Here is a 15427-nt window from a genome sequence, read left to right on the forward strand (position 1 = left end):
GCAAAATAATGATTTTGAGAACTTACACCATTTTAAAAATTAACTCAAAATGAATAAAAAACGTAAATATAAGAGCTAAAAATATAGAACTCTTGGAAGACAACATAGGTATAAAATATGACACATTCAAAGAGCTCAAGTAGACATTTCTCCAAAGAAGGTATGTAAATGGCCAATAAGCAAATTAAGAGATGCTCAACATTATTAGCCATCAAGGAAATATATATCAAAGCCACATGAGATACTTTACTGACACTGGGATGGTTATAATTATAAAGATAGATAAGGACAAGTGTTAGTGAAGATGTAGAGAAGTTGAAATTCTCAGACACTACTGATGAGAATATAAAATGGTACAGCTGCATTGGAAAACATTCTGACAGTTCCCAATTTCACTCCTTAGTATAGGCTCAAGGGAAAAAAGCACATATGTACACACAAAAGTTTATAGCAGCATTATATATAATAGCCAAATACTGTAAACAACCTAAATGTCCATCAGTGGAGGAATGCGTAAATAAAATGTGGCTTACCCATGCAGTGGAATGTCATTTGACAAATTAAAAAATGAAATATTGATACATGCTACAACATAGATGAACCTTGAAAATATCATGGTTAGAAGCCAAACACAAAGGACCATATATTGTGTGATAGCATTTATGTGAAATGTCCATAGTAGGCAAATCTATAGAGATAGAAAGTAGATTAGTAGATGCCTAAGGCAGGATGGACTTTGAGGACTGAAGGATATGGTGTTACATTTTGAAAAATGCAAATGTTTTAAAATTGATTATGTGATGGATGCCTGTGAATACACTAAAAGTCACTAAATTGTATATTTGAAAAGATTGGTTTTATGGTATATGAATTGTATCTCTGTAAAACTATTTTTAAAAGGATGAAAAGGATGAAAAATAATCTCTATATATTCATATATCCATAAATATTTCTGTGTGTAACCATCTAAGCATGAGTTCATACTGCTATCTTTAATTGTCTTCCATTACCCAAGGGACAGTTTTAGCCTTCTTTCCTCACTGTAAATTCCCACTCCAACAGTGAGAAACTGGTTTTTCCCATCTACCATTCACTTACTTGNTCACTGTAAATTCCCACTCCAACAGTGAGAAACTGGTTTTTCCCATCTACCATTCACTTACTTGTTTAATTTCAATATATATGTATAGCAATATCAGAATTATTAACCATACTTTCATGTGAAAGAACTTTATCAACTAGGATACATTACCATGTGCAGTCCCTTTTTTCTTTAGTCTTTACCTTTTTGTCTTACTGACTCCATTTCCAAAGTTACTTAGGNTAAAAGTCACTAAATTGTATATTTGAAAAGATTGGTTTTATGGTATATGAATTGTATCTCTGTAAAACTATTTTTAAAAGGATGAAAAGGATGAAAAATAATCTCTATATATTCATATATCCATAAATATTTCTGTGTGTAACCATCTAAGCATGAGTTCATACTGCTATCTTTAATTGTCTTCCATTACCCAAGGGACAGTTTTAGCCTTCTTTCCTCACTGTAAATTCCCACTCCAACAGTGAGAAACTGGTTTTTCCCATCTACCATTCACTTACTTGTTTAATTTCAATATATATGTATAGCAATATCAGAATTATTAACCATACTTTCATGTGAAAGAACTTTATCACCTAGGATACATTACCATGTGCAGTCCCTTTTTTCTTTAGTCTTTACCTTTTTGTCTTACTGACTCCATTCATTTCCAAAGTTACTTAGGTAAGCACGTTTACCCCCTATTCCTTTCAAGGAGATGGTAACAGATATTTTAAATGCAATGAGATTGTTTTGTTACAGCTGCAACCCCTCTTCAGATCCTCTAACTTCCTAAATGACTCTTTTAAATGTATATATATTAAGATGCATTCTTTGTTCTCTAAAGTTTTATGTGTTTTGACTAAAGCCTAACATCATGTACTCATTATTGTAATATCAAAAAGAATATTTTCACTGCCCTATACATTTCCTGTGCTTCATTTAGCCTTTCCTCCCTCTCCCAGAATGCCTGGCAACCACTGATCATTTCATTGTCTCTATAGTTTTGCCTTTTCAGAGTGTCATATAAATGAAATCAGAGTATGAATTCTTTTGAGACTGGCTTCTTTAACCTAGTGATATACATTTGAGGTTTCTCCATGTCTTTTTGAAGCTAGACAGTTATTTCTACTAGTGAATAGTACTTCCTTGTATGTACCACACATGGTTTTGTTTGTTTCTTTATCCATTCTATGGATGAAGAGCATCTTGGTCACTTTCAGTTTTTGGCAATTATGAATAAAGCTGTTATAAATATTTTCATACAGGTTTTTGGGTAAACACATGTTGAAATTAGATGAATCAATATGTAGAAGTGCAATTCTTATGTTATCTGTTCAGACTTTGTTGAGCTTTGTGATAAACTTCCAAACTCTCTATTGAATTCCCACCAGCAAGGAAGGTGAATTCTTATGATGATATATCCCATTTGATATTGTCAATGTTTTAGATTTTAGCCATTCTAATAGATGTATAATGTTATTTCATTATTTTAATCTATTCCCTAATAACAAATGATGTTGAGCATCTTTTCATATGCTTACTTGCCATCTGTATATTCTTTGATGAGGTGTTTGCTCAAATATTTTGGCAACTTTTGAATTGTATTGTTTATTTTCTTGATAAGTGTTAAAAGAGTTTTTCATACATTTTGGAAACAAGTCCTTCATAAGAATGAATTATGCAAATATTTTCTTTCAACCTGTTACTTTTCATTCTCTTAACAGTATCTTTTACAAAGTAGAAGTTTCTAATTTTAAAATACTTCAGCATCAGTTTTTTCTGTGTGTGTGTGTGGATCATGCTTTGATATTGTATTGAAAAGCCCATTGCAAACCCGAAGTCAGAGATTTTCTCCTGTTTTCTTTTAGAAGCTTTATAATGTGTGTTTATGTTTAGATCTGTGATCCATTTTGTATTAATTTTTATTAAAGGAATGGCATCTTTGTCTAGATTCCTTCCTCCCTCCCTTTCTTCCTCCCTTCCTCCCTCTCTCTTTTTTCTTTTTTCTTTCTTTTCTTTTTTTTCTTTTCTATTCCTTTCTTTTTTTGTTGTAAAGACTATCCTTTCTTTTTGCCATGAATTGCCTTTGTTTCTTTGTCAAAGATCAGTTAACTACATTTGTATGTTTGCTTTTGTTTTGTTTGGTTTTGGGGTGTTCTGTTCTATTCCAATAATCTATATGTTAATCTTCAAAAGTTTCATGCTGTCTTAATTACTGTGGCTTTATAGTAAGTCCTAAGTCAGGCATCCTGAGTCCTCCAACATTTTCTACTGCTTCAATATTGTGGTAGCTATTATGGGTCTTTTGGCTTTCCATGTTAACCTTAGAAACAGTTTATTAATATTCATAAATGGCTTGCAGAGATTTTACTGGCACTGCATTGATTCTACAGATATAGTTGGGAATAATTGACATCCTAAAAATATTGAGTCTTCAGTTCAGAACATGGAATATCTCTCTTTGGTTTGATCATCTTTGATTTCTTTCTCCCCCAAGTTTTGTAGTTTTCCATATATAAGTCCTTACTTATTTTATTAGGTTTATTTATACCAAGTATTTCCTTTTTAGTAAATGGTAATTGTGATTTTCTTTTCAAATTCTAATTTCTCATGGTTGATGTATAAGAAAGCAATTGATTTTTGTATATTTTTTTGTCTCCTGTGAACTTGCTATAATTATTTATTATTTCCAGAAGGTTTTTGTTGCCTCTTTGGGATTTTCTACATAGACAATGCCTTTTACTTCAGATTGTTGCCTTATTGCACTAGCTGAGACTCCAAGCACAATGTAAGAGGAGTTATGAGATGATCCTTGCCTTTCTTCCCAATCATAGAGGGAAAACATTCAGTTTCTCACAATTCCATCTCTTTTTATTACATTGTACCCTGATTTTCCAGTTCTTTGTTTCTTTCATCCCAATTTTCCATCTCATCCTAGTCCTGTTGTTATAGTGGAATCAAAGATGCTTTCATTTAAATCATGATTCGAATCTTGGTCAAGTTAATTAAACTCCTTTGTATTTAGTTTTCTTATTCTAAATTAGGGAAATATTGCCTATCCCAAGTGCTGTTATGATGACTACTTGGGAAAATACTTGCAAAAAACTTTTCTTTTCTCACTTAATGCATGAATACCTAACTTTGATATAGGCCCCATGCTAAATTTTTGGGATTTGAATGTGAACAAGACTCAGCTCTTAGAAAAATTAGTTGACAAAAAAACTCAAGGTCACAATGTATTTTAATAATCATATGTGTTACGAAACCTGTCAGTTCACACAGTTGATTTTCAGTACCTAGAAACTACCATTTTATCATTTTCCTTTTTCAAGTTTATTCACTCTTCCTGAACTGTCAAAAGAGCTAATGACATTCATTATCTCTTTTCTTGTATATCTTCTTTATTTCCACCCCATATGATCAGTACAAACAATTCTCCATTTGATAATCTCTCTAGTTTCTGCACTCTTCTCACTTCTTTCTTCTCTTTTCAACTACATATCTCACACATTTCTATACTTGGGGTAAACCATAGCAACAGTTTGTGTATGATAACTTGCATATTTTGGTTATAGCTCCCATATCATTCATACAGTATACATGGAGTATTTCAAATATAATATTCCAGAGGGCAGGGGTGTCAATAATTAGATTTTACATAAAGCAAATTAAGCATTTAAAACAAGTTTTCTTGGGGCGCCTGGGTTGCTCAGTCTGTTAAGCGTCTGCCTCCGGCTCAGGGCGTGATCTTGGCGTTCTGGGATCGAGCCCTGCATCAGGCTCCTCCGCTGGGAGCCTGCTTCTTCCTCTCCCACTCCCCCTGCTTGTGTTCCCTCTCTTGCTGGCTGTCTCTCTCTCTCTGTCAAATAAATAAAATCTTAAAAAAAAACACACAAGTTTCTTTTTTTGTGTGATAACGCTTATGCTGATTATTTAGGTGTATAGCACATCTTTTTTTTTTAAAGATTTTATTCATTTATTTGACAGAAAATGAGAGAGCACAAACAGGGGGAGCAGCAGAGGGAGAGGGAGAAGCAGGCTCCCCGCTGAGCGGGGAGCCTGACCTGAGGCTCGATCCCAGGACCCTGGGATCATGACCTGAGCCAAAGGCAGACGCATAACTGACTGAGCCGCCCAGGTGCCCCTACATCACCTCTTTGTAAGTCCAATATTATTTTTAAACTCCATCCTTTACATTTTATAAGGAATAGGAAGATTATATATGTAAGTATATGTAAGTATATAGGGGCATCTGTCTTGATTTTGTGTTTTAAAGAATAAAATAACCAAAACTACATTAGTTTGTAGTAAGAACAGTGAAGACCAGTGTTTGTTATTTAGGCAATGTGTTTAAGACACCCAAGACGTAACTAAATATAACTTCAGATCAGCTTTCAGATTTTCTCTAATTTATGAGATGAGCAGCTGAAACAATTCATTACATTGCCTTTAAAAAATTATTTGGGGGGCAGAAGGGAAGAACCAAATGTGGAGAGGTGGATGTAGCTAACACAAACATATACACAGTGGGGAGAATAGCAAGGTGCCACACTGGGAGCAGTTGTTTGCCATTCTCTACTGCCCTCTACCTGCAGTGACAAATTTAATATTTTGGTTTTAAAACATGAAGTAATTTGTCTTGCTTGTTTCTCCCTACTTTCTTAAAAGTAAGCTAATAAAGCAATAGCGGACAGAGGTGCTGGCTGGGGTTGGCGTGTGCCTGCGTGTGCCCGTGTTTAAAATACATTAAAATAAGTCTGCCTCTGAGATTTTCAGCAGCTACTGCTGACTCTCCAGTCTCTCCAAACTCCTCTCTGCATCAGCACTTTTGTATTTGATTCTAAATATTCTCTGCTAAAGATTGGAAAGCAGTCTTGTAGAGAAGGAATAAAGGCATAATCCTTTGATCACCCTGGCATGCTTGCTGTCCCTTCAAAGAAAAGCAATGTTTCAGCATACACTTGGCTGGTTAATAGAATTTGCTCATCACGTGGTCCTTGTGACTAATGATATCTATGCAAGACGTCGTAGAAAATTTAGGTGATGTCATTTACTAATAAAATACATTTTCTTTGACAGATAAGTTCTTTAGTTTGAGAAAAGAAAGATGAATCTTTATTTTAATGAATCAAGAATATGTTCCTTATAGAAATAGAATTAAGAAAATAACTACCATCTAAGAACCTGTTTAGTTTGATACGCAGTATTGTGAAAGCAGTTGGCTTATCTGTTTTATGAGTAAGGATAAACATTTAATTGGCCTATCCCTGAGTTGAGTCTTCCAGTATCTGAGTTACTCTGTGATGTAACTATTGGAATACAAAGTGTGTAAATATATTAATCAGATATTTAAGTGACTATTAAGAATTTCTGTCTAGAATAACAGATTGTGTGTGCGTGAGCGAGAGAGAGAAAGAGAGAGACAGAATATTCATTAAGTTTCTACTCTATGCCAGTGTCCTTCACAAAGATCAATCCTCAAAACAAAGCTGTTACTATGTATTATTTATCACTGGTTTTCAGATTTGGAAAAAGAGATTCACAGGGCTTAAGTAATTTTCCAAACATATTAAATTGTGGATATTTGAGTTACTGATAGATTCTTTGATTTCAATTCCGTTATTTGCAATATGCAGCTTTAATTAATCCTTTAATGAGAAATAAACAAAGATTAATTAATTTAACAGATTACTTTTATCCTGTCCAACGAAAGGACATTTCCAATAGATACTTAATTTATTTTAAATTAGGTTATCTGTATGTATAATTCATGTGCCCACTTTCCTTTTTGCTTTCATACATGAAGGCATGCTTATATACATAGATATTGCAATATGAGTTCTAAAGCACTGCATCTTCCCATACTTGTGACTCCCCCAACGGGGAGTGAAACAGTAGCTGGTTTACGAATAAAAAAGTAGAGCTTATGGTATTATTTGACACGAATAATGTGTTTTATATTTCATGTTGCTTTACATTAAGTGTAATACATCTATAAACTTACTTTGTGTAAGTAATCTTAATGTTGGCTTGAAAAAGTAATTAGATGACAGGTTATAAGAGTAAAACCTGTAGTTTTAAAATAGGCCAGATTACTTAGCACATGATAGGAAGGAAGAACATTTAGATAATTAAGTGCTACTCATTTTCACTTATAGTTTTTTTTTCTTAATATGCACCAATCTCCAACCATAAAGGTTTATTTTTTAATTCAAAATAAATAACCGTTAATATACCTCAATTTCTCGTATAGTGATCTTGTTCTTTAATTTTTTTTTACTTTTATATATGAAATCTAAAAACTTGGCTAGATGAAAGTATCTTGTAACTGCCAAAATGATGAGGTTTTATGCTATCTTAAAATATTTAGGAAGAGCCATCAGAAGAAAATGCGTTTTTTCCAGATTTTCTCTTTGTTCTTTTTAAATAATATAATCTGTTCCACATAGCCCCTCTAAAACCAGGGAGTAAAGGAAATAATAAGAAAGAGAGCAGTATTCAGACTTGGAGATGGGTAATGTAGTCAAATAAGCTGGCCATTGGTGGGGAGCAACATCTATCCCAAGTACAGCAGGACAAGGGGGCGGGAGGTCTCAAACCATTATGAACAGGGGGAGGTTCAAACACAGGAGAAAGTTATAAGTAAGTGGAGAAGATTATAAATAAAAGCTTTCAACCTTTCAACATGCTTCTAGACTATTCATTATGTAGAAATGATTGCCCTAAAACAGAGTAATACTGATTTTTATTGGAAATTAAAGGATTTGTTCAAATGTGGATCTTTGTGATTTTTGTTTTATACGCCACTGATTGAATTATTGTTTCCATTGTGGAAGGAAAAAGATAATTGATTTTGAAAATTGATAATTCTGTTGTCATTATTAGTTAGGTGTAAAATCCATTCTTTTTTCACATAAGCAATCATTTTGAACCTGGTTTATTCCCAGTTTCAGTCCTAGATACACATGAATCATTGATGAGCTGGGACATGGCAGCCTCCCAGCTCAGCTCTCAAATTTCCACAAGCAAGATGACTTCGTGCTGATGGAGATAAGACCTTGGTTAACAAAGATAATATTTACCATTGACATAGAATTATTTTTATGTAACCCAAACATGTCATTTCTTAGACAACAAGAATATATAGTGAAAATGAGAAGATAAAATTAAAATTCCAAAATATGTCCAAAGAATCATTGAAAGGAACCTAATTTTGGGGAATTTAGAAGTTTAATAACAGTAAAGTTCCTTTTATCTGGACAGATAAATTAACATTTGATTTGAAAATTACAAAATACTCCACTTGTTGCAAGAATTAGAGCCTGTATAGTGTCACAAAATATTTCTTTTTTAAGGAACAAAAACAGAACCTAGAGGAGGAAAATGGTGTATAAGTATAGTATTAGGAAATGCTAACCACTTTTAAAATCCTGTCTTTCAGGAAAGAACGGTGACCATTAGAAGACAAACGGTAGGAGGATTTGGATTAAGCATAAAGGTAGCCTGTCTTTCCAGTCTATCCTTAAAGGCCATGTCATAATGCCTGCATTTTTGTGTATTTTGATTTTTTTTTGGTGATTAATAATTAGACAAGAATGACTATAGCAAACTGTTCAATATTTGGAATGAAATGTAAATTAGGTAGGTTCTCACAAAATCTTGGTCAACTTTTGATTTAGAAATACCCCTAGAAAAGGTAGTTGGGAATTTTACCTGGTATTGAATATAGATCATTTGCTTTCTCTATCGGTGTCATCTAACATGTCAGGTATGGTGTTGTATGCATATCATCCTCTAACCAGCCAGAGTTGGAGCTACTGCCCCTTCAGTGAATGGAGCAAGAACAAGTTTTACAGTAATAATAATTAAGTATTAGCTGGATTTTATTCATCTTTTTCTTTTGCTTAGTTTTCCTTTTTTCAAGAAACCAGCAAATGTTCATGTCACAGTACCAAGCGTACAGGATAGACAGAATTTTAACATCTGATTTATTTTAAAAATGACCATACCTGTTCACTTCCATTTATTATTAAATTTTAAAGGCCCTTTTTTTCCTGTATATGGTTGACTAATAAAGATGTACCACACCTGCAATTTGTCATCACTGAAATAAAACAGAAATTTTAAAAGGATGAGAAATTACATAAATATTATGAAAGTCAACTCAATGTCTTTAAATGCCCTTTAGAAATCTACATCTCTATAGATAAACGAAATTTAACTTTAACTTGATGATTGGTTCAGGTATTTTGCCTATGCAGGGTGAAAACCATACATCTCAGGTATATATTTCATGAAATTTTAACACAGCTCAGTTTCTATATGCTGGGAAAGTGGAACTCTAAATTTGGTGTCTATCAGTTCTAGTGGACATTATGGAAATGACTTAGAAAAATGTACCAGTGTGGAATAGCACTGTGTTGTCTAGTGATAAGAATATTGCTACATAAAATGTTAGTTTTAAAATATGTATTTAACTTTCCTTTATCTATCATCAGCTAAAACCAGAAAGGTTTGCAGAACAACTTATAGGATGTGGAAATGATTTTTGTTTTTGCTGTAATATTTATTGGGATTGTTTGAAGGATTTAATGGTACCTCTAAAGATAATGAAAAGTCCATGAGAGAGAACAAAAGCTAAGTGTGAATAAAATCCAATCGTGAGAGCTGGTTTCATTTGAGATAATAATTTTCACCTATCAGGCTTGACTCTCTTCCTTCTTTCTCTCTTTCTTTCTTTCTTTCTTTCTTTCTTTCTTTCTTTCTTTCTTTCCTAGATTTATTTATTTATTTGAGAGAGAGAGAGAGAGAGAGAGTATTTGTGCTCAAGTGAGGGGGAGGGACACAGGAGAAGGTGACTCCTCACTGATCAGGGAGCCCAATATGGGACTCCATCTACCACCCATCAGGAGATCATGAACTGAGCCAAAACCGAGTCCAACGCTTAACTCACTAAGCCACGAAGCCCCTCTGACTCTATTTCTGATGGTGGATCTACATTAGTTTTGTGCAGGCTGGAAATTTTCTTTTCTATTTTTTCTATTTCCATTTATAATTTAAAGCCAATAATACAATGTAATTTATTTTTACTAAAATGCCACAATTTTAACCTAGACAGTTTTTAAAACATCAAGAATTTTCCCAGATGAATTATTTCCATTTAATATTTTCATTATTCCAATCCAACAAAACTCTTACACCTAAATAAATAATTTCTAAATCAAATGAGTATATAGTTTCCATTCATAATATTGACCACAGAAACTGTATTTGAATTATGATCTGTGCTATATATTAGGAATTCTGACAAAAAGGCAATTATTTATAATTCTTATGACACGCTAACCATAAATACTAAAATTAATATTTTTATTTAGAATATTACCCAATCGTTCTGAAAAGCTTCTTTTAGGGTTTTCCAATTTGTTTTTCTTAATACTTACCTCTGATACTTGCTTTTTTGTTTTTAAGCTATCTTTCAGGGCACCTGGGTGGCTCTGTCAGTTAGGTGTCTGCCTTTGGCTCAGGTCATGATCCCCGAGTCCTGGGATCGAACTCTACTTCCTGCTCAGTGGGGAGTCTGCTTCTCCTTTCCCCTGCTCTTATGCTCTTACTTGTTCACTCTCTCTTTCTTTTTCTCTCTCCCTCTCAAATAAATAAATAAAATCTTAAAAAAATAAACTATCTTTCATTCTGTTAATGTGTGTGTGTGTATATATATATATTTCACGTTATATATATATATATATATATTATATATACAGAATGAACAGTTTAAGAAATCATTTTAGCCTAAATACAGAATTAATATTTTAATGTTGACCATTTGTTTATTTTCTTATGTATTTATTTGTTTATGTACCTATTGCTGGAGCAATTTGAGCCAATAATATAATTATTCACATAAATATATAAACATATATCTTATCATTATTTGCTTCAGTTAAGTAATCACTTCTGGCACACACTGGAGATTTTGCAATGAGAATTATTGACTTAAAACCTGGAATATCTCTACTGGAGATAACAGAAGGAAGGATGCATATTGGACAATTAAAAAGGCATTAACCAATATAGTGAAGACTCCTACAGGTGCTCCTGAATTTCACTGTACTAAGAACACATGGTGGTATTATTTCAATTTTACCTTCTAAAAATTTATTTGTAAAAAACCTGACTAAAGGGTAGCAAAATGTCTTTTTTTTGGTCAGAAAACACTAAAACACTCCAACATGTGCTTTTACAAGTCAAAGCCAATTAGCTATGCCCTGTGCTCCTGACAAATCTTGGCTCATGGGCCTTTCCTGCCACTATCACCATTGTGCATGGTGGCAACTCCTCACTTTTGTCATGTGGTGGTCAGTGCTCACAAGGTGGTGGGCAACATCACAAAAAGGCTTCTTATATAGCATCTTATATAGCATTTATTTTATTTCATTTATTTATTTATTTTTAAAGATTTATTTATTTATTTATTTGACAGAGAGAGAGAGAGAGCCAGCAAACACAAGCAGGGAGAGTGGGAGAGGAAGAAGCAGGCTCCCAGCAGAGGAGCCTGATGTGGGGCTCGATCCCGGAATGCCAGGATCACGCCCTGAGCCAAAGGCAGACACTTAACGACTGCGCCACCCAGGCGCCCCTACATTTATTATTTTAAATCATATCCAGAATTGCTATACCCTCATTGTGGAACACAGTCACCCAAAAAGAGCTTTGGCATCAATTACATTAAGATTTAATGTAGAAATCAGATATATCTCCAGAGACAAATTTATTTTTTAGATTCCTAAAATCCCATTTTTTCGTAACAAGAGTGTATGTGTTTATTTATTTATTTATTTATTTATGTATTTATTTATGAGAGAGAGCACATGCACACGTGTGAGCACAAGTGGGGGGGGCAGAGGGAGAGAATCTTGAAGCTGACTCCCCACTGAGTGCAGCCCCACCCCGGCTCCATCTCATGACCCCTAAGATCACGACCTAAGGGCAAACCAAGAATCAGTAGCTTAACCAACTAAGGCACCCAGCACCCCATACAAGAGTGCTTTATCATGGAAAGGTAGAGACCAAAATTACCTATATATCCAGTTAATTCTACATGAGTGCAAAAACCCCCACAATGCGAATTAAGGACCCGTCGGCATACGACAGACTTGTGCATATGTTCCACATGGCGAAGCAGGTGTCCTGACAAGTGGAGCTGCCACACACAAGGCTGACTGTCTTGCTCCATCTTCCCATCCTCTGGTTTAGCTAAACTTTTGTCTTCAGCTTCTAAAATTGAAAGGGATTCTTTTTAACCCCTGGGGAGCGTGCCCATCCCTGGATCCCGGCTAGTTTCTGCTTTGCTGTCCATGTTACAGTTATTCTTTCATTGCAGTTAGCAAATCAAGTAGGAGCAAACGCGTAACTAACCCAGGGTGCAATGAGGTGAAATTTGGAGGCACGACATTCACACCTTTATACCTGGCTGAGCCCTCTGTCATCTTTAAATGGCATTTCATCCACAAGCCCCTACTCTAGAACCTCTAAATCGAAATGATCGTCATACTTTCTGATCAGAAACTTAGTCATGAAACACTGGTAGACTTTTATGCACTGTGCTCACTCCTGTGCTGACTTCCAGAAAGCCTTGCTCGTGCAAGCTCTTTTTAGACTTGTGTTGCTTTTTAGAACACTTTCTGCATCTGCAAGAACTTTGGATCTTTCTGATAATTATTTAGGATTCTCCCTGGCTTTTACCATTATTCATTCTTCCTCAATTTAAACATCCCTCAGAAGTCAGTGTGTGTGTTTTTCCTGGTATTAGTTTTTGTTTTTGTTTGTCACTCAATAAAATGTCAAGCTTTTCTTATTTATGTTTAAATTTCCAAAAGATCATTCTCCAAAAACTGAGAAAAAGGATACCTAAACTTTCCACTTATAATCACATTATCTCTGTTTTCAGACTGAAACTGATTCTTTTTGTAAAAATTTCAGAAATTACAGAAGTAAAAACAATGAATCATTGAACTAGTAATTAGTTCAAGTTTATTGTGCACCCGCCAAAAAGACAGTTGGCAGAGCAAGAGCCATCAACCCAAACTATGGAATGAGGCTAAGGGCATATTGTTATAAAGCAACTTGTATAGTGGGAAGGCAGTGACTTTCACTGGGATTGGTTACAATATTACAATTTTCTTAAATGATAGGGAACAGGTTAGTGGTTGCCTCATAGCAACCATGGGAAATAGTTCAAGTTTTACTTGTGATTTCTAGAGGAATAAATATGAGAAACAACTTGGGTCAAGCTAGCCTTTCAAAATAAGCTGAATGAAGCCTTGTTTGTATGACTAAAGTGGTTTTGTCTGCTCAGAGAATTTTCAAGGCTGGTCTCCATTTGTTTTTGATTTTCACACCTTGAAGCTCTCAGATTTATCAGGCTAGCTGGTGTATATTCTTATTGTTCCTACAGGACATTCTGATCTGGGTCCTTTCTAGTTTTTCAGAGTTCCTAAATTCCTATGGCCATTTCTGATCCTTATTCCCAGCTCTTCGGCTCCTGCCCCCTTCCCTCATACCACACCTGCTTTCTGGCCTTCTGGTAGAATCTTTCTTTCAAGTGCTCATCCATTTTGTCTGGGCTATCCTGATCCTTAACCATTTCCAAAAATAACTTAATGGTCTCCCACACCTACATTCCCAATAATCACCAAACTTCTGCAACATAGGACACAATATTCTTGTATTTTTGCCTAATTCTTATAAGCGTCAACATATGGATAATCACCTTAAAGCAAACCACTATCTTTTATTTATCTTCCATATCTTTGAAAATACAATGCTGTTGCAGATTATTAAATCATACCTTTGGCCATTGTCAGTTAACAAATCAGTTTTTAGAGAAAGGGTGTTTTGATTATTATTACTAAAAAGAGTTCTACAGAGTTACTTTCCAATAGACAATGCTATGTCATCGATGTCCTTTAAGGAAATGTTTGCTGTCAAAGGTGATTTTTCTATGAAAGCTTTAACTTTGCAGCAATCAAGAATGAAATTATAATAATTATTAAAATCTTATCATTTATAAACAATAATTGCAAGTATTTATTAACTGTTAAGTACCAGATGCTGAGCTAAGTACTTTATACTCAGTTTCAATTGACCTTAAGTATCCAGCAAAGAAGGTAACTATTACTATCCCTCTATAGACAATGCGGTTAAGTATTAAGAGGTTAAGTAATTTACCCATTGTTGTATCTGGCAGAGCTGGGCCTACCCCTCACGTAAAGCAGATGACATAGCCCTTACTCTTAATAACTATGCTCTGTAGCTGTAGAAACCAGACTAAATTATCTCTAAACTCTCTACTTGGGAACACAAGTAATGCTTCCTCTCTGAATTATTTACATTCTGGTTTATTCAAAATTAAACTAAATTGATCAATATGTCCAGAATCAAGTAAACAATTTAATATCAAGGACTTGGTATTAATTGTATCAAATTTACTAAATAAAAATATATATCTTCATAGCAGCTATAATAAATTTCTGATTTTTAATTTATTAGTGGATGATATAAATACACCCACATTAATATACATTTCTACTCATTCTGTTCTCTGTCCTTTTTACTTGAGTCTGATTCTTCTGTTTCCAATGGGGACAATATGGATACATACCTTTACACCATAGAAAGAGGAGGATACCAGGAAGGTAATAAAGCTTAGGTCCTAGTTATGGGTTAGTCCCCAAGAATCAGTTAAAAACACTAATCAATTCTCATTTTAAAGACCATCTTTTAATTAAATAGTTTATTGAGATATAATTTACATATCATACAACTTAACCACTTAATGTATACCAGTTAGTGGTTTTTATTGCATTCACAGATGTGTGCATTTCATAACATTTTTGTCTCCCCCCATATCCTTGAGCTATCATCCCCTTCTCCCCCCCGTTTCCCTATCTCAGCTCTAAGTATCTTATGCCTCTACTGATGTCTCTACTTTGGACTTTCATATGAAGGCAATTATATAGTATGTGGGAAAGACCATTAATTTGTGCCAAATTCACACTAAGTGATATTAGCAGGTAGGCATGGCATTCAGATAGATAAGGATATTTTGCCATGTTTCTTAAAGATCAAATTCTTTTAGGTGTTTCTCCCATACTTGTTTGTTAGGCTCTTGACCTTAATTATTGTGATGTTATTATTTGTCTACAAATATTTTCCTTGCTCTCTTTTCTACTCCCCAGAGCCAAGAATATGATTGATTGATTAACTGGAATAATGAAAATATTGAATTCAAAATATTTATTTGGCAAGGTTTCCAACACTGTAAGAACATTCTGGGTTTGA

The 15427-nt window shown here is 34.2% G+C and overlaps 1 protein-coding gene across 1 annotated transcript in view; it reads left to right on the top strand.

Annotated features, from left to right (window-relative positions):
* SNTG1 (syntrophin gamma 1) overlaps positions 1–15427 on the top strand; it is a 556874-nt gene that overhangs the window by 294047 nt on the left and 247400 nt on the right. Inside the window, exon 4 of the mRNA XM_034650177.1 lies at positions 8526–8582. Coding sequence (XP_034506068.1) covers positions 8526–8582 — 57 coding nt within the window. The remainder of the gene's footprint in view (positions 1–8525; positions 8583–15427) is intronic.

The sequence above is a fragment of the Ailuropoda melanoleuca genome, unplaced genomic scaffold (assembly GCF_002007445.2).
Source record: "Ailuropoda melanoleuca isolate Jingjing unplaced genomic scaffold, ASM200744v2 unplaced-scaffold11384, whole genome shotgun sequence".
Taxonomy (NCBI): Eukaryota; Metazoa; Chordata; class Mammalia; order Carnivora; family Ursidae; genus Ailuropoda; species Ailuropoda melanoleuca.